This window comes from Mauremys mutica, chromosome 2 (genome assembly GCF_020497125.1).
Source record: "Mauremys mutica isolate MM-2020 ecotype Southern chromosome 2, ASM2049712v1, whole genome shotgun sequence".
Lineage (NCBI taxonomy): Eukaryota > Metazoa > Chordata > Testudines > Geoemydidae > Mauremys > Mauremys mutica.
In genome coordinates this window covers 61,138,489-61,159,327 of record NC_059073.1, presented here as the reverse complement: position 1 = coordinate 61,159,327, position 20,839 = coordinate 61,138,489, and the positions used below count along the sequence as shown (strand labels likewise).

The window sequence follows — 20,839 nt, the reverse complement described above, 5'->3', positions numbered from 1 at the left end:
CTACATCTTTCACTCATTCCCCTACTGAATACAGGACAGTGCTTTGAAGAAGAAAAAAAAGCATTTGAACATTTGGTAACATGCTGGACGCAGCCAAAGGGCAGCAGATGTCACTGGAGTGGCTTTTGTTTTGTTGCACTTGTCAGGCAGAGCTTTAGGACCATCTTATTGTTGTAGTCTCTCTATTGTCATTCACATTGTGCCTTTTCAGAAGTTATACACTCCCCTGCCCCTGAAACCCAAGGGAAGGGCTGAGATTGCCATCACCCTCTGGTTTCTATTTAGATCACCTCCCATTTAACATTTAAAATACCTTTATACAGATGAAGCAAAGCACTTAAATCAATTAGTTTCCCAAAGGTTAGATTTATCATGATGACTTGGCTTACCCCTCCCATTGTCAGGCACCTCTCTTCACAGACATGGCAAAAATTGGCAGAACACCACAAGCTGTGTGTGATAAGGCACGTCCCATGGTCATTTCACCTGAGCTAAAAGGATGCTACAGTATTTGGGCCAGATCCGGCTCCCAGAGAACTCTCTGCAAACCTCCTCTAGGATCTGCATGGATATGGAACATACAATTGTGTATGTTAACCAAAGATTCCTCCTAGTTTCTGTTAAGGCAGCTGGATAGAAGTACGTATTACCTCAGATATGGCTAGCAGAATTTAATTATTTGGTGCAAAGGGATCTAACAGCTGGGATAATCCCAGGAGAAAGGATCCTGAGACTTTACGCTTAGCTTTGTCATGAATATTCTCCCTTACACTGGACAAACAGCACAGCTGCTTTAATGGCAGTGCCTTGCTACATTTACAGCAAGCGATACTTCGGAGAACATGCCAGATGAAAAAGTGCAGCACACCCTTCCCCAAACACTGCCCCCCTGCCCCCAATACATGGACATGAAATCCCATTCGCAGCTGAGCCGTCTGGGGCTATTTTTGCCAGGCCCCTAGCAGCATTTCAACAGAAGGGGCAAACATTCTTTTACAATTTAAATCCTCTAGAAGGAAACATTAGCACATTGTCCACGAACAGGACATGCATAGACTACAGAAGGTAAAAGGAGCATTCCCTAATATAAGCCTCATCTTTCTCCTGCTTTACGCTGCAGGAACCTCAATGCCTGTGCATATGCTTACTTTGACAATCATTGCATTTCCCCTGGCAGAGACTAAGAATTGACAGCGCTGTCCCACCCTGGGACTCAGGGAGCAATTCAAGCCACTTTCACGCTTGCTGTGTTCTGCAGAGCCATGCGGCTTTATTTCCTTTTCTCCACTCTAGTGCGTTGGTCAGTTGCCACCCTCCGTCCCAGAGACAGTTGCATTTCAGGTGCTGTGTAATGGGAATTGCAGGTAGAATTGGGATTCTCCACACATATATTTCCGTGTGGCAAAAGGCTTTTATTGGCATAAGCCTGGGATCATCACGTGATTCACAATGGGGAGGGAGCTGGATCTATGATTCAGTGGCCAGAACTCAGGCATATCCATTTAGGCCCATTCCTGTAAAGTGCTTGGCAGTCTCACCTCCCATTGAAGCCAACTGCCATCTAGCCAGCCCTTAATTCCCAGCACAGAGACCAGCTGCTCCAGCTGTATTAGGGATGTGTGATTTACACTCAAGATGCATTTGGCTGAGTTTGCCAAGATGTCAATTGCTTCATTTTATATTTCTGTATAAGGATTTAGAATGTAAATACATGTATTACCAATCAAATGGAGAAACTCTGCAGCCCTCTTCTGAAAGCCAGAACCTCATAGCATTTATTTAGTTTGAGTGCTTTCTGCATTAATCTCACAGTAGCATTCTTAATAATTAACATAAAAACACAGATTTACAGGTTTGAAATGCAATATAACAAACAGGATACCTACTATCAGAATCGCATTCCCCCTCACAGTTTGATAAAACTGCGCTATAGCAGAGTTTCAAAACCATGGCTTGTGGTTTCATAGAGTGTAACGTTCTACCAGAGGAAAGTATAGACAACTAAAGGACTACAAACAATGAGGCCCCACAGTTCCATAAATAATCCTCACATATGTGCGATGGTGAGCGTTACCTACCCGGGAAACTATCTGTATGCATTTCACAGCACTTCTAGCTAATTCTTAGTAAGTCAGACACATTTGGTTTGTTGCTGAGGTAGCTGATGATTTCATAGAATCCTGAGTTAATTAAGGGCCTGAACCAAAAAGCTATTCACACACCAAACTCCCATTTTTGTGAATGGGAGTTCTCTATAAGGGTGAAAATCACCTCTGTGTAGAGGGCCAGCAAGTGAAGCCCCATATAAACCCCCCAACTATACTTCAGCATGATTTGAGTAATGTATGAGCTCCGTGCTGGCTGTCTGCATGGGAGGGAATTTCATCAATTCAGCACTTAGGCTCTTAATGTGTCCTTTCTATGCTATCAGCATCTTTGGTACCAAAATATGTGCAAAATATTCCAGAACAAACAAAACCTTCATCCACTTTCCCCTACACATATATACAATATTTATTGACTAGATTGCCTAATGCTGAACCTAAACATTTCATTTACAATTAAATCATTTTATAAATATTCCTTGCAAGATTTTTATCCATGAAAACCATGAGTGTGCAACAATAAATAGAAATATTAGTGCAAATCAATATATACATATTATTTGGCTAGTGAAATGAAACAAGCAAGCAACATTTTTCTAGCTCTGTGACTAAAAGGGACACGGTCAAGATCTGTAGGCTCAAAATGTGATCCATATTTCTCCATTATTTGTGTGCAAAGTCCATGTAAATCCTTACTGGGCTGGGAAGAGGTTTTTAAACAAAGGTTTCAATTCTCTTTGTTTTTCTTTAAAAAGTAAAAGAAAGAATCACAGCTTCCCAGTCACAGGTAATCGGTGGGTGAAATTCATACTGGTGCAAAGGGCTACCACAAGGCTGCTGCACCCCCCAGCTTCAGCAGGATATAACTAGTGCATACGCCTTTTGCTGAGCCTCTACACCAGACTGGATTTCACCCTGTGTGTTGAAGAGAGAAAAAAAATTCTGTTAGGACTTTGGATTTCACTTTATGTGGCTGCATAATCTGGATTTTGGACTCTCCAAAGTTTGGGATCTTTTTGATCAAGGGTGATTGGTTCCGTTTGTTATAAAACAGGCTACTGGTAAAACTCAGATCAGGATCCAGGATACACCTAAGAAGTAGTAAGGGAGCAGATCTCGGGTTTTAGTTTGGGCCCTTCTTTAGTTTCAAGAGGGTTGAAAAGGACTAAAAGAAACACACACACACACACACACGGCCAAGATTTTTAAAAATAGGAACCTGAAGTAAATATCCTAAATCCATACTTAGCTGCCTAAATAAGTGGGCTTTTTAACAGCACCCAACAGCTCCCCTGGAGGTCATTTAGAGTTATATAAACAAAGGCTTCAATTTTGCTTAAGAAAAATCAATGATGGATTGAAGAAACCTCAATTTGCAACATCAATAGGAAATGGAGGATCAAGTCTTCAGGTCGTCACTCAGGATGTGGGACTCCCTTTGACTCCAATGGGAATTTTGCAATCAGAGAGTTTGTGGGATTTGACCCTCAGTGCATATATCTCAAAACTAACAACCTCAAGAACTCCTGTGCCCATCTTGTACTTCAGAGCTTATATTTAAACCAATATGCCCTTTGCTGTAACTGAGATAGGGGACTCTGCTAATGTAGCAGAACTGGGTTTTCATAAGCTCTGTTATACCTGAATTACACTAAAAACAACAAACAACCCAAGCATCCAATAGCAGCGCCATAATAATAATGCAGTAAGCACACAAAATGAGAAAGTAGAAAAGGCTACGGATTTTAGTGTCAGGATCCAAGTGATCCCTATACAGAACAGCACAAGAGGTAAAGGATTTCATAGATGCTACCTGCCTTGACATGGTCTGATGTAATAGAACATTTCTCTGCCATACAGACAAGGGAAAGTACTGAAACAAAAGAACCGCAGCCAGAGTGTTCCTGGCCCTTATGGGTATATCTACACAGCAAAGAAAAATTTGCAGCTGGCCTGTGCCAGATGACTCAGGCTTGCAGGGGTCAGGCTGCAGGGCTGTTTCATTGCTGGTTAGACTTCAAGGCTCAGGCTGGAGCCCAGGCTCTAGGACCCTGCAAGACGAGAGGGTCCCAGAGTTCAGGCTCCACCTGAAACCAAAACTCTACACAGCAATGACACAGCCCTGCAGCCTGAGCTCCATGAGCAGGAGTTGGCTGGCACAGCCATGGGTGTCTAGTTGCTGGATAGACATGCCTCACGTGGGTGCACAGAGCAGAAGCTGCATGCAGCCTTCTCCCAGTTATGTGACTGACTCACGCAGGAGCCAGCAGAATTGCATCTGGGAAGCTCAGGGCCTGCCTCCACCCTACTCTCCTAAAGAGATGGAAAGGAGGCAAAACCATAGCTCCATCCCCACTTGCACTGGCCAGCAGAGCTGGGTGGCCACTGTGCTGTAACCCACAACTATTTAGTAGCAAGCAGGCACCCTTTACATGCCTGGGAGCTGCCTTCCTGAAGCAGACTGTCTCCTGCTGCTCCTCCTGGGATATGTGGGCTCCACTCTGCCCCTGCATGGAATGGTCGTCCCCAGCATTTTTCTCAGCCAATATGCCACTGAATAAAGGGACTAAATGCCCAGAAACACACATGCCCTACTTGAACAGGCAATACACATCAGAGCCAGCTCACACTCATTCACAAAAATAGACTTGTGCCTTATGTGCATCAAAATGGCTGGAATGATACACTTCATAAAATAATAACCGGTTAATAGGGGAAAATAAGCTTCAGAACTGGAGCAGAGCCCCAAAAGTAAAAAATGGTCTACACTGGTTTTACAAAACACACCTGGTAACAACACAGCCAAAGGAGTTTCTGTACATCATTCTGGACAGTCCATGGAGACATCACATTGGAAGCACAAAAACGTTCATGGTCACGCTCACATAAGACATTTATCGGCGGGGACACCCCTGTGGAAGTCCCAGCACAAGGCCAAGAGACCACTCAAGCCATCCATGAGGGGATGTAAATGATGCCTAGGCCCTGGGCTCTTCTCCAGCACAAGGGTGAATTTTATCTTCTGAAACGTACACACCAAACACACCCACACAGCTACATGCAGCTCCAAACGCAGGGCTGCTGGCTAAAGAGCGGCGTGGAACTTCATATGGAATCGGAATTCCTCCTGCTCCAGGAAGTTCTTGCCACACACGGTACAAGTGCAGCCTTTGTCCTTGTTGTGTGTGCGCCGCACGTGGCTGTCATGGGCCGCATGGGAGGCAAAGGCTTTGCCACAGTGTCTACACTTGAAAGGCTTCTCTCCCGAGTGCTGTCGGATGTGAGTGCGCAGGATGCTGGAGGCTGTGAATGCCTGAAGAGGTGGCCGGCATGGAGGAGGGGAGAAAAGAGTTTAAAAGTGGTTAGACAATTGTCTAGAAAATAATCTCCGAAAGGCTCCACCCCCGCCCAGCACTGAAGACACACATAGGAAGGTTAGCACGATACTGAAGCATTAGTCAATCTGTTCCCCATCAGAAGGGCAACAGAATCTCCATTGCTGGAACAGCCCTTAGATTATTCTGCTCATTCAGAAATGAAGCCATAGAAGCAGGACTCTCAGGGGCTGATTCTCGTGTCCCCTACCCCAGTCAGCATAGGTCAGAACTAACGCCACCAAAAGTCAGTGGACTCCTTACACTAGCAAGGGAAGAAAATCCAGCTTGCTGGTTATAATTAAACTATTTCTGACTGGAAGACACCAGCATATATTTTCCATGTGTCAAAGGAGGCTGGGTCAGGTCAATAACATCTTTAATTAGCTGTGTATTTATTAGACACTGGGTTTTTTACCCCAGTTCCCTTGTTCCAGTATTTGTTTTCAAGAACCTAACCCACACAAAAGAAATCTAGGTTTTATTTCTGTAAAGGGTCTCATTTAAATTCATAAAAACAAAGAAATGATTGGGTTATCGCTGCTAACGCTACCTTTTTGGTACTCGCATATAAAGGGTTGGAATTCAGCGCATCAGAACTAAGGGGACTCATTTTTTCTCTTTCTTTTTTTTTTCTTAGCCTAATTAATTTTGTTCCTTCTCTACCACCCAACATTCCTTACTCCTTTCCTTGAAGGAAACAGCTCCCAACCCAGCTCTCTCTCCCTTACTCACAGAACATGCCTTCAGCATATTTACACATTCTCCCACCTTACTACTATTCTTCATGGAGGTTGGTGGAAAAAGGCCCCACTGCTGTTTTCTGCTCTAATGAGATCTTAGCTGTCCTCCTTAACATACAGCAAATAATGCCTCACGAATCCAAACAGGGCATATAGACAAGCGACTGACAGCAGGAGAGCACTTCTAACAGACCAGCAAGATCAACAGAATATAAATAACTACCCTTTCACTCACCCACAAGAAAAACATTGGCTATCTCCTCAGGTGCTATAAATTGGTGTAGCTGCATTACCCACAAATCCCTTCTTCACCTAACCACCAACAGCCATTGCTTTCCAAGCAGAGCTGCACCTCTAGATCATTTGATTTGATACTCAGACTGCAAAGGAGCTTGGGGGTATATATTATACAGAGAAATGAGGAATGGTCTTGTTAAGGAACAGGACTGGGTGTCAGGTAACCTCAATTCTGCATCAGTCTCTGCCAGTCTTCCACTGTCACCTTGAGCAACTTACTGAATTTCTCCATGCCTCTCTTTCTTCATCTGAAGGCTGCAGCTGCACTGGCTGAGCCAGAAAAAGCAAGGTTACTTTGGAACAGTAGCAGTAAGTTAGGGGAGACAAGAGAAATGATGAGAGTTTAGGAGGAGCAACTAATGTTCTGGAATGGTAGAGAATTAAGAAGAGAGACTTGCACCACCTCAGAAATCTACTGGCAACTCCCTGGGAGAACTGCATCTTACAGTCTGAGAACTAGTGATCTCTAGGCCATCTCTACACTAGACACCGTCCAGCGGCACAACTGTACCAGTGCAGCAGTAAGATCTCCTATATAGATGCCAACAGGAGAGAGCTCTCCCATCCCCCAGTGAGCGGTGATACCTATGTCAGCGGGAGAGCATCTCCCGCCAACACAGTGCTGGCCACATCAGTGCTTCTGTCAATGTAATTTATGTTGCTCGGGGTGTGTTTTTTTCTCACCCCTGAGCAATATAAGTTATACCAATAAAAGTGGTAGTGTAGACATAGCCCTAGTCTGATCTGGGACTCCTTTTGGGACTGCCAGAGCTCAATGCTGAAAGAAGTCCAACACTACACAGAAAGATCTATTCCCTCACTCTGGTAGAAGCCCTGCCATCTGTACTCATGACCAGCAAGTTAAGGATGAAATTTCACTTCACACAAGAGGTTGGGAGAGTAGAACACAGACAAAACCCACCCCAGGAGTTTCGTTGCTGCAGCAGGAGACAGTCAGACCACTACACCTGTTTGCAACAATTTGTATACAAAAGTAACCTCACATTAAAAGTATATCAAGTATTTCAGCTGAGACATCTGCAAACCATGGACAGGACAGACTGTCCCTGAGCATCCTGAGTCCTAACAATGTTCATGTAACATTTCAACCCAGACGCAGTTCTGCCCAGAGCAGATCATTTACATGCAGCTGTCCCCATTCCGTGTGGAAGGATTCACAGCACCATCCTCCCCTTCCCAGATGCCACTGGCAGACGTACCCTGGGTCCAGGGTGTGCTAGAGGAAGGGGTAGGAGCCAAATAGGTTGTGAGGAGGTCAGGGACGGGGAAAAGAGTCGGGGAGAATGTGTAAGGGCTCCTCTCTCCAGTCCCACACAGGTTAGGCAGAAAAGCAATAAAGCCAGACTATATCTTTTCCACACAGCTTCTCAGGAGGTCCGCAGAGTTGCTGCTGCCAGAACAGGGTAAGGAATGGGAGGCCGTCAGGAGCAGAGAAACTGCATGTGGAGGGGCCTGACCTCACATAGATCCAGTGGCACTGGAATGCTCTCTATGGTGGGGGTGCTGAAAGCCAGCAAAACTATCCCCAAACTTTTTACCTCGTACCCCCTTACCCCTGACTGTGCCCCCCACCTCCCAAGCTGAGGCCAGGAGCCGGGCCAAGCCTCCAGGAGGAGGGGCAGGGGTAAAGGGGCCGAGGCTGGGGCCACAGCAGAGGGCAGGCACGGGGCCAGCAGCTGGGACCTGGCATGCACAGCTGGGACCCCACATAAAACCTGGGGATGCTGCAGCAGCCCCCACACTCCTACTTCCTGCGCCTACGCATAGATCCCTGAAGATCACCAAATTTCAGTTGCCTATTCCGTGAGACACAGACCCCACACACATCCTGATGGAACAATAGGAGAGGAACAGAATTTCCTCCCTAAAGCTTCCTTCCATGGGTTTTTCCACAAAAATGTATTATCCAAGCTCTGATCAGTAACAACCCTTCCTTCTAGCTGCATCTTTGTCATATCAAGCCATGGAAGGAAGTGGTTAGATTATTAGCAGGAGCAGTATTAGAAGCAGAGGTTTTTAAACAAAGCTACACAACACATGTTTTCTAATTGGCTCTTTCAAAGAACTGCCTGTGTACAGATGCCTCATACAAAACTTTTTCACTTCATGCATCTGACGAAGTGGGCTGTAGCCCATGAAAGATTATGCCCAAATAAATTTAGTCTCTAAGGTGCTACAAGGACTCCTCGTTGTTTTTGCTGGTACAGACTTACACAGCTACCCCTCTGAAACCTTAATCATGTGAGTAATTTTTACTCACATATAGCCCCACTGACTTCAATGTCGGTATTATTCATATGAATAAGAGTTGCAGGATCAGGCCTGTGGAGCAGACCAAGTTTTCATCAAGCAGTGCTAATAAGCTCAAGTACTACTTGATTCTGAAGGGGAGCCAGTAAGGACCCATGAAGTGGTTCAAACCACACGTTTCTATCTAGGTATCTACCATAGTATCTCAGCCCCTAACAAGCACTGATAGATTTAATCCTCATACCTCCCTCCTGTGAGGTAAGGACCTATTACTAACTCCATTTTGCAGATGGAGAACTGAGGCACAAGGTAGATGGATGGTCTTGCCCAAGGTCAAACAGGGAATCTGTAGTTAAAGGGGGAACTAAACCTGAGTCCCAGTCCAGAGCCTGAGCCAGAGAACCATCCTTCCCACATCACTTCCACTTTCTTTTTTAAAAAACAGTTCTCATTAAGTAAACAAAGTAATAATTTTAGCCAATTTGTGGATTCTTTTCTTTGGGTGGTTTGAAAAACCTATAAAAAGAGGCTCATAGTACCTGAAGTAGAAAAAATAATTAAAAAGAACTACAAAGAAAAGCACCCGGTCACACTGTGCTGTACTGAAAATCTACAGGTAAGCTATGGGAGAAAGCAAGCTCTTAAGAGGATTTGATTTTCCTTTACCTTGTTACAGTACACACATTTGTAGGGACGCTCTCCAGAGTGCACCCTCATGTGTTTGTTCAGGCTGGAGGACTGTGAAAAACTCTTCCCACATACTGAGCACTAGAGGGAAAACAAAGTTAACACAAACACACAATAGCGAAGGATTTCCTGTCGGAACACAAGCCAATAACTGTTGAAAATGATACAGAGATGTCTATGTGATGTATAGATACACACACACACAAATCTAATACAACTAATTTAACTCATAAGAGGCAAAATGTTTTAATGTATATTTATTAGAGCTGGTCAAAAACAAATATAAAAGCATAGGCAATTTCCAAGTTGGTTCCACTTTGTGGGGTTAAAAATGGACCCATTTTACATTTTTCCAAAAATGTTCAATATTTTTAAATTAATTTTTAATAAAAAATTATTTAAAAAATTATATGGAGATATACCTATCTCATAGAACTGGAAGGAACCTTGAAAGGTCATTGAGCCTAGTCCTCTGCTTTCACTAGCAGGACCAAGTACTGTCTCTAAGGTGTGTTTTTTTGTTTTGTTTTTTTGTGCACCCTAGATCACCCCTCAAGTAGTGAACTCACAACTTTGGGTTTAGCAGGCCAATGCTCAAACCACTGAGCTCTCCCTCCTCCCTGAAAAGCTGTGTTTTTGGTAAGTGAACATTTTTCTGCCACCATTTCAATAATGGTAATGAGGTAATAAATATTGTCATTAAAAAAATCCAAAAATATATTTTTAAATTTTCATTTTTGAAAAAAGACCATTTTGATATATTAAAAAAAAAAGTCATTATACTATCCAGCTCAGTTCTAAGAGCATTCAGTCTTCAGAATTCCCACCCACATAGTTTAACTGAAAGATCACTGCCCTCCTTTTAACAAAATAAGTAATAATCTGAATAACGTGGTGCATATTCTGTAGCTGCCTGTGATAGAATAGAGCCCAACTCAAAGCTTATTGAAGTGTATTGAAAAACTGGCATGGACTTCAACATGAATTGTAATTTTCAGTTATGATCTGCATGAGTGAAATTCTTATCCATAATATTAAATAAACTCAGCCAGGACTGGTGATTAATAGAGTAATTTTTAAAAATAAATTAGAAATTTTAAACAATATATGGTTTCAGTATATACCCTTTCCATTAAAAACATGCTCTGACTTAATTGAATGTAAAGTCTATGCACAATGGATTCTTCATTCTGCTGATTTGGCTTGCAATATTTTTTCTTCTGCATGCAATTCACATTAAATGTCTAAACAGAAATGTCTTTCTTTCTGTTTAGACATTTAATGTGAATTGCATGCAGAAGAAAAATGCATGTGAAAGAAAGACAGAAAGAAAGACATAACATTCTAAAACTCTTATTTAATAAACTCACATTTTAATCTAAATCTCTAATCCCTATTTCTAAATCAGTGTGATACTATTTCTGTACTATTATTACATTGAAATATTGCTGATCTAGCTATAACAACCTTCACTGGGAAGTTCACTTTATTTCAGGAGGAACTATGAAATAGTCAGGATGATATTTCAGCTCATATGAAAGTAAGAGGTTGTTGAAATATTACATACTCTGTTGTGTCACATCAAAATTCAGGTGGTTATCCTGACTGAGCAGTTATGAAAATTCCTTGTTTTTATATTGCCAATGCATCTGAGAGAAGCCTATGCCCAGAGAAGGGTCTTTGGTGGAGACTAGCCAAATACCACAACATACATTTGCTCCCATAACAGAATATTCTAGATATTTAGATTTAAACCTTTGCCACCTTCCTGTTTAAAGTATCTAGCTGAAATGAGGAGAAAGCAGAGTCCCAAAGCTACAGCTAGTCTCATTGGATACAAACACGCAGAAATCTCGGGAAGCCCCTGAGTCAGGAAGTGTAATTGTCTGTGATGATACAGATCGGTGCTAGTATTCGTCCTCTTAAAGGAGGATGGACTGTTTCCTGGTAGGATCATCTCTGTAATCCTCCGTGCTGCTTGCTCTCAGCCTCCAAACAGACAAATCATTAACCGTATGATCTATACCGTGACAGCAGTTCACACAACCACGCCGACGTTTAGATTAATGTAGGAAGGAAAGTGAGCTGGCGGACACTCTCGCTAACTTGAGCCCTCAGACTTTGCTAACTGGGACAAATATAATCGGCAAGAGAAAAACGCTCAGCCTCATAGAGAACCCCCTGAACTCCTGCTTTGCCTTTGCGTGCCTGCGGCTTTCGGGGCAGCCGGGGCTGCAGCCTCCTCGCTGCCGGCGGAACTGTCCTTGCCCGATTGTGTTAATTCAGAGCGGCTGGTGCCAGCTCAAACTTTAACTCCCTGCTGCTCAAGAGAGGCGGTTGTAGCGGAACAGAGCTGGGAATTCACAGAGAAAAGCAGCAAAACACCCTACAAACCATGGTAACCCTTAAAGGGATACGTGGTTCTCACACTCACACACACCCCTACCTCTTCCTCATAACAGGGTGGATGCTATTCAAAGGGGGTGGGGGTGTCAGTCGTCCTGAGGGCGGCAGTAAACATAGAGCCGCCCCTGCACTTGTCTCACTAGGAAGGCACTAAGGGTGACCAGGTAGCAAGGGTGAAAAATCGGGACAGGGGATGGGGGGTAATGGGCACCTATATAAGAAAAAGCCCCAAATATCAGGACTGTCCCTATAAAATCAGGACATCTGCTCACCCTACAAGGCACTGACTTCGCTTTCAAATCTTGTCCATTTCAAACTACCCCAGCATTGGGTGAGTTCACATTGCAATGGGAGCCCTGCTGAAAGCTGCAGGTACTTTCATGGTGTGATATGAATTGTACTAGCAGGTGATATGCTTTCAAGGTGTACATGTTCTTTAAATATCAGAGGGGTAGCTGTGTTAGTCTGGATCTGTAAAAGCAGCAAAGAGTCCTGTGGCACCTTATAGACTAACAGAAGTATTGGAGCATGAGCTTTCGTGGGTGAATGGCATCCGGATGGCATCCGACGAAGTGGGTATTCACCCACGAAAGCTCATGCTACAATATGTCTGTTAGTCTATAAGGTGCCACAGGACTCTTTGCTGCTTTTACATGTTCTTTAAATGTCAGCATTAAAGCATCCTAGAGGGATTGTAATTTACAACTGTCATTTGGGATTGAGGGGTCTAGGACAATTCCTTGGGTTTGCTCCTAGATTTCATACAGGAACCATCGCCCAGAGTGTGAGAGGAAAAATTGGAGAGAGGAACAAACCAAACCAGATGCAATCCTTACCTTGTGAGGTCTGTGTTTCTCATGGACATGCAGAATATGGATCCTCAGTCTGTCTCTCTTTTCAAAGGATCGGTTGCAAAGATGGCAAGGAAATTTTCTGTCTCCTTGATCTACGCAGCGAGTGTATTTCAGATGTTTGTCTCTGTAGTATTTGTAGGCAAATACCTTGCCACATCTCTCGCATTTGTAACTCTCCCCAGATTCTGTGCAACACAAGGGAAAGTACCATCACTTAAATACTTCAAGGTAAATAGCTGTCAGTTTCAAATGTCATCGTCTTTCTGAGCTGGAACCCAACCAAGGAGAATTGTAGCTTTTTAGAATTGCAATAATTGTAAACAAGAATTACAACATAGTTAGAAAAATACAAGGGAGTTTACAAACTAGACTGAAGTCTGCTAAGCACCTTACTGGATTTCCTTTTTGTGTTCTTACATTTTACCAGATTTACAAGAGTGTGGCGCAGACAAATATTTCTTGAATGAAATCCTGACCCCACTGAAATCACTGGGCGTTTGCCATTGACTTCAATGAGGTCAGGCTTTCACCCCCTTCTGTCTCTTTCCTCTAAACGGAGATCTCCATTTCCTGTCTGAATGCACCCCCCGAAGTAAAACAACTACTGCACATGAATATCTGACAAAGCAAACCTGATTTTTGCAACATAACCCCCCCACACACACACACACCCATGATAAATCATTGGTTTGGTTCTATACTTATTAATATTGGTTACTGGTAATGTGTGTTTCATTTTCCACTTAAAAATCAATTTGCATATGTTGCTTGAAGTTTTAAAAGTAATGTCAATTATGTACTACACAAGTGTGTGTTTTTGTTTTAGACTCAAAGTTTCTACTGTATTTTAAACAGATTCTAACAATTTCCTTGGCTTCCTCCCTATGACAAAAGTATTTCAATATCAATTCCTCCCATGGTTACAAATCGAAAATAATATTCTTGAGTCAAGCCTTAAAATGAAATCCTCTGTCAGGGTTAAACAACCTAAGAATGACAATTACTAGATACTCAGGGGTCCACAGAATCACTTTGTTTTGTTATTGCTGCAGTCAGCTGAACCATTCTTCAGTGAGTCTGTCTCCCTGATACATTCATATAGTATCATTCTAACATATGTATACATATGAATGCAACATGTTTTCTATAGAATACAGTGTTGCTACCTAAAACTGATGTCTTTTATTTATTCGCTTTGGAATCCTGTCTTCCCCACAAGACAGCGTCTTCTCTGACACCACATCTTTCCTGGCACCATCTGATTACTGTGTAAACCGTCTGCCCCCTTTATGAAGAATGTGAATGTGAAAATTACAACTGAAGATCAAAACGGTATGAAAATGTGTGTGGGCAAGTGAGCCAGAATGTTTAAATATAAATCTGATTCAGGGTCCTCTTTTGCCGATTATAGCCAATGGGGGAATTCTGGGCCACTGATTTTAAACAGATCAAGAACGGGACCATATTCTCCAACCACAAGTTACTTTAGTTTCCAAGTTCTTTGCGGGCAGAAATCACCATTTGTAGAACACTTGGATTTTATGTGCTAAATTACATCTTTTGTTCACAATACAAATAAGACTGCAACCCCGAAGTAAATGGCGTGAAGTCTGGGGAGCTGGCTGTCGGGTTTTCATCCCTGTTTTGCGATCTCAGTCGGTTGCAAATGTCTTCAAACAGAGAAGTTTTGCGCAGAGCCCTTGGCTACCCTGGTCATAAATATTCAGCTTCCTCAGCCCCTCCGGGGAATTTCTGCCTCAGGATTTTAAGATTTGAACAAATAAGTAAAGGAATGGAAGGATGGATCCTGTTCCTTGACTTGTAATTGTCTTTAATCTAATGGTGCTATTTAAACTAAATCGTGTAGAAAGTTTCCGCCCTGAATTGGAAGCAGAACTTGTCACCCCCTGAAAAGGTTGGAAAAGACTTAATTTATTTACCGGAGACTGAAATTCATGTAAAATAAATGGAAATAGGCAATAGCGATTCTTACACAAATGGAATCTGCAACTCACTTTAAATGGTCTTGTTCTAAGCAAACGCGAAACGAAACATTCAGAACACAAGCAGCTCTGTGATTATAATCACAACGAAATAATCACTGGCATTGATAAAGAACAGACAGGTCCACGGACAAATGGTAACAAGCCTTTCCACGGGGCCCTGTGAAAGCACTGACCTTCTGGCTGTTGCTGGGATCCCTTTCCTTCCGTCGCCCCTTTCAGACTGATGGGGATGCCCAGGAACTGCAGATAACAGTCTCCATACCACACCAGCAGCTCCTGGTTGGGTAAGATTTCTTTGCAGCTTTCGTAAAATATTTGGCCTTGGCACTGAATAGCTGTCAAATTCTGCTCCTCTGGGAATCGGGCGCAGTTTACTAAGGACATCCAGTTTCCCGAGGCTCCTTTCCCATCTATAAAATGGCTCAAGCGACCATCTTCGAAAATCTGGATAAAACATGGGGAAAGAAACCTGTCAGGTTTCCTAGCACTTCGGGTGTTAGAAACCTTCCCCCGTATAACCCGTTTGTACACAATTTACATGGATCCCTGCACGAATAAAGCCGATATATGGGCAATGAAACATGTCCTTGCTCTTTGGGATTCCTCATTCAAGTCAACGGAAAGGTTAGTGGGGCTGGATCAAGGCTTTGATTATTGTCTTTCCATATGTTTCTGCAGGTGTTGAGGACAAAGCCACCACCCCAAGTAGCAAGGCATCAAAGAGCCTTTTTCGGTGCAATGGCCGCCCCAGTGTGATGTCCTAGGAGTGCGCCCATCTACCTCCCACATCAAGGAATTGTCATCGTAAATCTTGATCTCGCTGGTGTTGACCACTTTCCCCTGGAAAGGGCCGAAGCGGACGCCCCTGGGGATGAGGTGGGTGCAGAACACCCCCAGCTGCAGAACTTCCCCGTGCAGCGTCTGCAGCACCGACAAACCTGGAGGGCGAGAGGAAAAGAGAAATACGGGCGGTCTGATCAGGAGCTCAGCGAGCGCGTCCTGATGCACCTGAGCCCTGCGGTCCCACCTACCTTCGGGTAACTGGAGGGACTCTCTGTCCAGCAGCGGAGCGGGAGACTCGGCATCTCCTGCGAACAGAACAGGACCCCCTGGTTAGCCCAGGCGGGCCGGTTGTCCCAGCCCCACATTGCACGGGACAGCTGCGGGCAGTGATGGGGGAGCCCGGTCCGGCCGAGCGGAACGGTGTTTGCAGGGCCGGGCCTTACCCGGGGAGCTGTGACCCTGCCGGCCGGGCTGGGCTCCGGGCTCCCAGGAGGCGATTCCCCGGGAGCTCGGGCTTGGGTCCATGCAAAGGGCCGAGCAGCGTGCGGGGTGGACTCGGGGCCCATAGGGACGCGCTCCCCCGAGGTGACTGGCACCTTACCCGGGCTGGCAGCCGGACACCGCGGCCCCGCGGCAGCGTGCGCAGCGCCGCGCACCGCCCCGTACAGCACGGCGCGCAGATCCTCCTGGCTGAAGCGGTAGGGGCGGCAGGGCTCCTCCTGGGCGCTGGGCCGGCTGGCGGTCGCCGCTCTGCCCTTCCTGGCGGGGCCGGGGAAGAGCTCGCCCGCCCGGCTGGGCAGTTCCGGGGGGGCCGCCGGCGGGGCCCGGCCGCTGCGGGGCGATGCCGGCCCGGAGAAGGGCCAGAGGGACCGCTCGCCCTGCAGCGCCGAGGGCCGGCTCAGAAAGGCCGGGATCGCGGCGAAGCCGAAGGGGGCCAGAGGCGGGGAGCTGGCGAGCAGCCTCCCCAGGGACTTGAGGGGGTGGAAGGGGTCGGGAGGGCGCCCCAGCGCCTCCCGGTACTGGGCGGGGGGCAGGGGAGGCGGGTAATAGGCGGCGATGTCCCCCGGGCTGGTCCGGAGGGTCTCTCCCGCGTAAGCCGGGTCTTTGGAGGCAGGATCCGCGGCTAGGAACAGGGCCATGGCTGGAGCCGCAGGCGAGAGGAGGGAACCTGTGGGGAAGGGGAGACACCACGTTACACGGAGCGGCCCCGCTGCTGCAGCAGCCGCGCTCTGCCTAGGGGAGAAGAAGCCACTTTATCACCGGGGCCGCCCCGTCTGCGGAGCAGGGGAAATGCCCGGCGCCTGCCGCCCGGCCCGGCCCGGCGTGTGGCCCAGCTGCTCGAAGTGCTTCTCCTCTGCCCCTCCGAGCCTGCCTGGGCGCCTCTCCCCGCCCGCCCGCCAGCCGGGCAACTACCGCGCGGGCCGCCCTGGCTAGCGCCGGGGCGGGGCTGCTGTTAAACCCACCTGCCCAACAGCCGCGGGGAGCCCGGTGGGGCAGAGGCGAAGGGAAGAAAGGGGGAGGGGAGAGGCGAGAAGGCGGCGTCCTGCTCAGGGGTGGCCCCGATCTCCCTGAGCCTGATCTCTGCACTGGGGGTGACCCCGGAGTGACACCGCCCAGGGCACTGAACAGCCGCCTTTCCTCGCGGTTCCAGCCCAGCCCCGCTGGCTCTGCCGCACCGAGAGCAACCAGCCCTGGCCACCGGCCCGCGTACCCCCTGCGGCTCTGCAGCCAGATCAAGGATACGAACGGGGGGCGGGAGCTGGGAAAGGGGGATCTGTGGGGAAGAGCGGCCGGCTTGGCAGGTAAATCTGCGCTCAGGTCGCAAACGCCACCAGGAACCGTGCCAGGCTGGGGCTCTTCCATACACAGCGCGCCAGCCCCCAGGGAAGGGGATCGGGCTTCCCACCCTGATTGGGAAGCGCTGCAGAGAGCCCGGGGCCAGAGCGGCCCCTGCGGGGCTAGGGAGCTGCTCCAACGAGAGCTGACAGGGATCCGGCCCCAGCCCTTCCCCAGCAGATCCCCCCGCCCCCCAGCTCTAGTGCATGTCCCGCTCGAGGGCTCAGAGCAGGTAGTTTGTAACCGGGCTACAGACCCCTGACCCTCTGCACAGGCAGAAGCGAGGCCGAGCCGGCAGGGGAAGGGGGAGGGGGGGAACCTCCTTCTCCCAGGGCTTTATTTTTAATAGACAGATAACAAGTTAACAATGGCTGAAGGATGAAGCCCCGGCAGCGCCGATGAATCTGACCTAACGGGCAGGATCAATGGGGCAATAAGGGAAACAAACCGGGGTCATGACACATGAATTAAAGAACACGGGGTCGGGGGAGAGGTCACCGGCAATGGACCCGCGCTCCACCCAGGCAGAAGAGATCGAGTCCGTCCCCCACTTCCCCCTTTGATTTAGGGCTTCCTAGCGCCGCCGCCGGCCTTGGACATATCCACGGCAGCGCCTTAAACAACCCCGCAGCTGCAGCAAACATCTGGAGCGCCCGAGCCCTCAGCCGGCGGGGGGCGGGGGCAGTAGCTGTAGGAAGCCCGTGGATGCGTTTGCAAAACAGATGCTACTTACACAGTTGGGTCACCTCGGTTCTCTCTCTAGTCCAAGGGTCCAGTATGGTCCCGATTCGCCCCTTGTTAGCCGGCGAGCGGTGGCTGCCCTAGCTGGGCCGCGGGGCTCTGTCCTGCGCGGTGGTATCCATCGGAGCAGCCTGCTTCGGTTGGGCACTAGAGGCTGGGTCTGCTTGTGGGCAGTTCAAGGCAGATGGTGTTAAAGGACACGGTAGGGGACCCATCTCCTCCCCCCACCCCAGCCCAGCCCCAGCTATTGGCCAAAGATCAGCTCATCTCTTTAGTGCCACGGGGGAGCAGCTCCCTTTAACACAGTATTGCTTCAATCTACCTGCCTGCCGGAGAAAGCCACAGCCCGAGCAGGGGGAGGGGGGAGAGACAGACAGTCTGTCATCTTCCCGAAAGAGCAGCACACACCTCCGCAGAGCTCCCCAACGGGTACACACAGGGGTTCGCTGGAGGTTTAGGAGGTGACGGGGCTGAGGGTTATTTACAGATTCTGCAGGGGGAAAGGCAAAAAGTCACAGCGGGACGATGTCAGGCCGGGCCTGGCCCAGAGCCCCAGGAATACAAGTGGGTAAGAATAACGGATCCCCCAAGCAGATCCCTTTTCAGATGGATTTTGATTTGGGTTTATATATATAAGTGCAAAGCAGAAAACCCAACCCCTCATGCTAGGACTAGAGTTTCATCGGAATGACTGTAGCGCAGGAGCGGCAGCGCTGGTCCGGGGAGAATTGTTCGGGCGCGTGTCGCTCTCCCCCTGTAAGTCACCGCTTGTTATTGAGTATTAGGTTATTTCATACGTAGCGAATGTGCAACGGCTCTTAACGGGGGGAAATGGCAGAGTCTCTGCCTCGAACGACCATCTACAGCCTCGCCCGGCTGTTAACCCCTCGATGTTAGCTAGGGCAGGAAACTTACCTTGAAGTCCCATCAGGGGAAAGGGCTGAACCTGGCAAAGGTGGCTAATGGGGACAGTCAGGAAAAGCACCGAGCCCGGCCAGCCCCCGCGCTAACAGACAGGTGTAAGCTCCGTTCGCACTGGGCTCTGTCTTGCCTGGATCTAACCCGAGGGCGGGTGACCAGATGTCCCGATTGTACAGGGACAGTCCTGATTCTTTGGGGCTTTGTCTTATATAGGCGCCTATTACCCCCCACCCCCTGTCCTGCTTTTTCACACTTGCTGTCTGGTCACCCTAATGTAACCGTGTTTCCCTCCCTAACCACACAACCCCGTTGGTAATGAGCCTGAGGCGGGCTGGCTCTTCTGCCTTGCGGGGAGCTGGCAGGGAGGGGAAACTTTGCAGTTGACAGGGAATCGACCTAGTACCAGAACAGGGGCCGGGAACAAACAGCAGGGCAGGCTCTGAGCCCGCTCTCTGCAGGTGCAGCCTCCGGGCGCTGGCTGGGCTAGTGGCTTTTCCCCAGGCGCTGCTGCTGCTGCGGACGGAGCGCTCCCGCCCAGGGGAACGTGGCTGGGTTTGGGCTGAACCCGCCTGGGCGGGGGTGGGTCTCGTTGGCCAGCTTCGATCGCCCCCTCGGCTCCAGGCCCAGCCGAGAAGGCGGCTGCTGCAGAGGCGTCGCCTCCTCGCGCACTTTGCTGGGTTCCGCTGCGCCCGGGCAGCTCAGTGGCAGGACATCAGCGCCGCGCATGGGCCGGGATCTTGCCTCCCGGGGCTGCTCAAGCCGAGATCCCGCTCCAGTCCGCATTCGCACCCGGCCAGCACAGGCCACAAAAGCTGGCCTGTGCCGGTTCCGCCAGCGGGACAGCACTTTGCCCATTGTCATTCAGCGCTGATGTCCAGGGCAGGGGCCTGCGGGGTAGGAGGCTGCGGAGAGGAGGAGGCTAGAAGTCAAGACCAGGGCCCTTTTCTTGCTGTAAGGGGGTGACGGGTTTCTTATTCTCTCTCACTAACTGTACACAGAGCAGGAGCCAGATCGCAGAACAACTCCTGCCAGGAGAGAGATCTGCCTCAGGCATCAATACACCCCTAGGGCCAGAGCCCTGCTTCTCTAGGGAGATCCCGAGGAGGATTTACACCTATACATTCCTGAGGCAGCTTTAGCTAGAGCCGTGGCTAACAGCTTCCCCATCATATAATGGACGCACATGTAACATTGATGTAGAACATGTAAAGCAAAAATCTGTAGCTACAGCTGCTGAAGAAAAAATCAGCAAGCCTGGAGTTAAGGTGGAGAAAATCAATTCCTAAGTAACACAAACACTAAAAATACTAGAAATCCAGAGTTAAAGATCATGTACAATCTTTATGTAAATCACCACCTCTTTCATCAAGAGCATTTCCATCACTCCTAAGAAATCAAAACAGCCTTAGTTCTGACGCCAAGAAATGTAAATTCAGCTTCCCAGCCTCTATCATTCAATAGTTTATAGGCTTAGCACAGTTAGGCCATTTCTGAAGATTTCTACATTCTCAACGGTTATACTCTTTCACATTTGATGTTGATATATATACACGTGTTCGCAGTGCAAGGTAGAATTTTACCAAAGGAGTGAGGGATTTATCAGAATCACAATATATGCCTGTTACTACACAAAATAATTGCTGAAACAGCAAGAAACATTTTAGAATGGTCTTCATAACTACAAGTCTGATTTCCGCCTGCTTCATGAACTTTAAAATCTGAAATAGAAAGTTATATTTCCATCTACATAACTACAAAATACTGCATTAATCTGGAATAGGCACCATGGGAGACTAGTAGGGGAACAATATATCT

General features: G+C 47.7%; 1 protein-coding gene across 1 annotated transcript; it reads right to left on the bottom strand.

Annotated features, from left to right (window-relative positions):
* Positions 1–4,879: 4,879 nt before the first annotated feature.
* PRDM14 (PR/SET domain 14) lies at positions 4,880–19,879 on the bottom strand. Its single transcript, XM_045004061.1, has 7 exons — positions 19,594–19,879; positions 15,775–15,831; positions 15,524–15,681; positions 14,917–15,187; positions 12,720–12,922; positions 9,457–9,558; positions 4,880–5,418 (listed from the first exon to the last, which is right to left on the bottom strand). The coding sequence occupies exons 1-7, from the start codon at positions 19,877–19,879 to the stop codon at positions 5,191–5,193; spliced, it is 1,305 nt and encodes a 434-aa protein (XP_044859996.1). The 3' UTR covers positions 4,880–5,190.
* Positions 19,880–20,839: the final 960 nt, after the last annotated feature.

Coding starts and splice junctions, on each gene's coding strand:
- PRDM14 (XM_045004061.1), bottom strand. CDS start 19,879: ATGGGCAAAGTGCTGTCCCGCTGGCGGAACCGGCACAGGCCAGCTTTT. Junction 15,682..15,774: donor GTCCCTCCAGTTACCCGAAG/GTAGGTGGGACC, acceptor CTCGCCCTCCAG/GTTTGTCGGTGCTGCAGACG. Junction 9,559..12,719: donor AGAAACACAGACCTCACAAG/GTAAGGATTGCA, acceptor TTTTCCCTCTAG/TGCTCAGTATGTGGGAAGAG.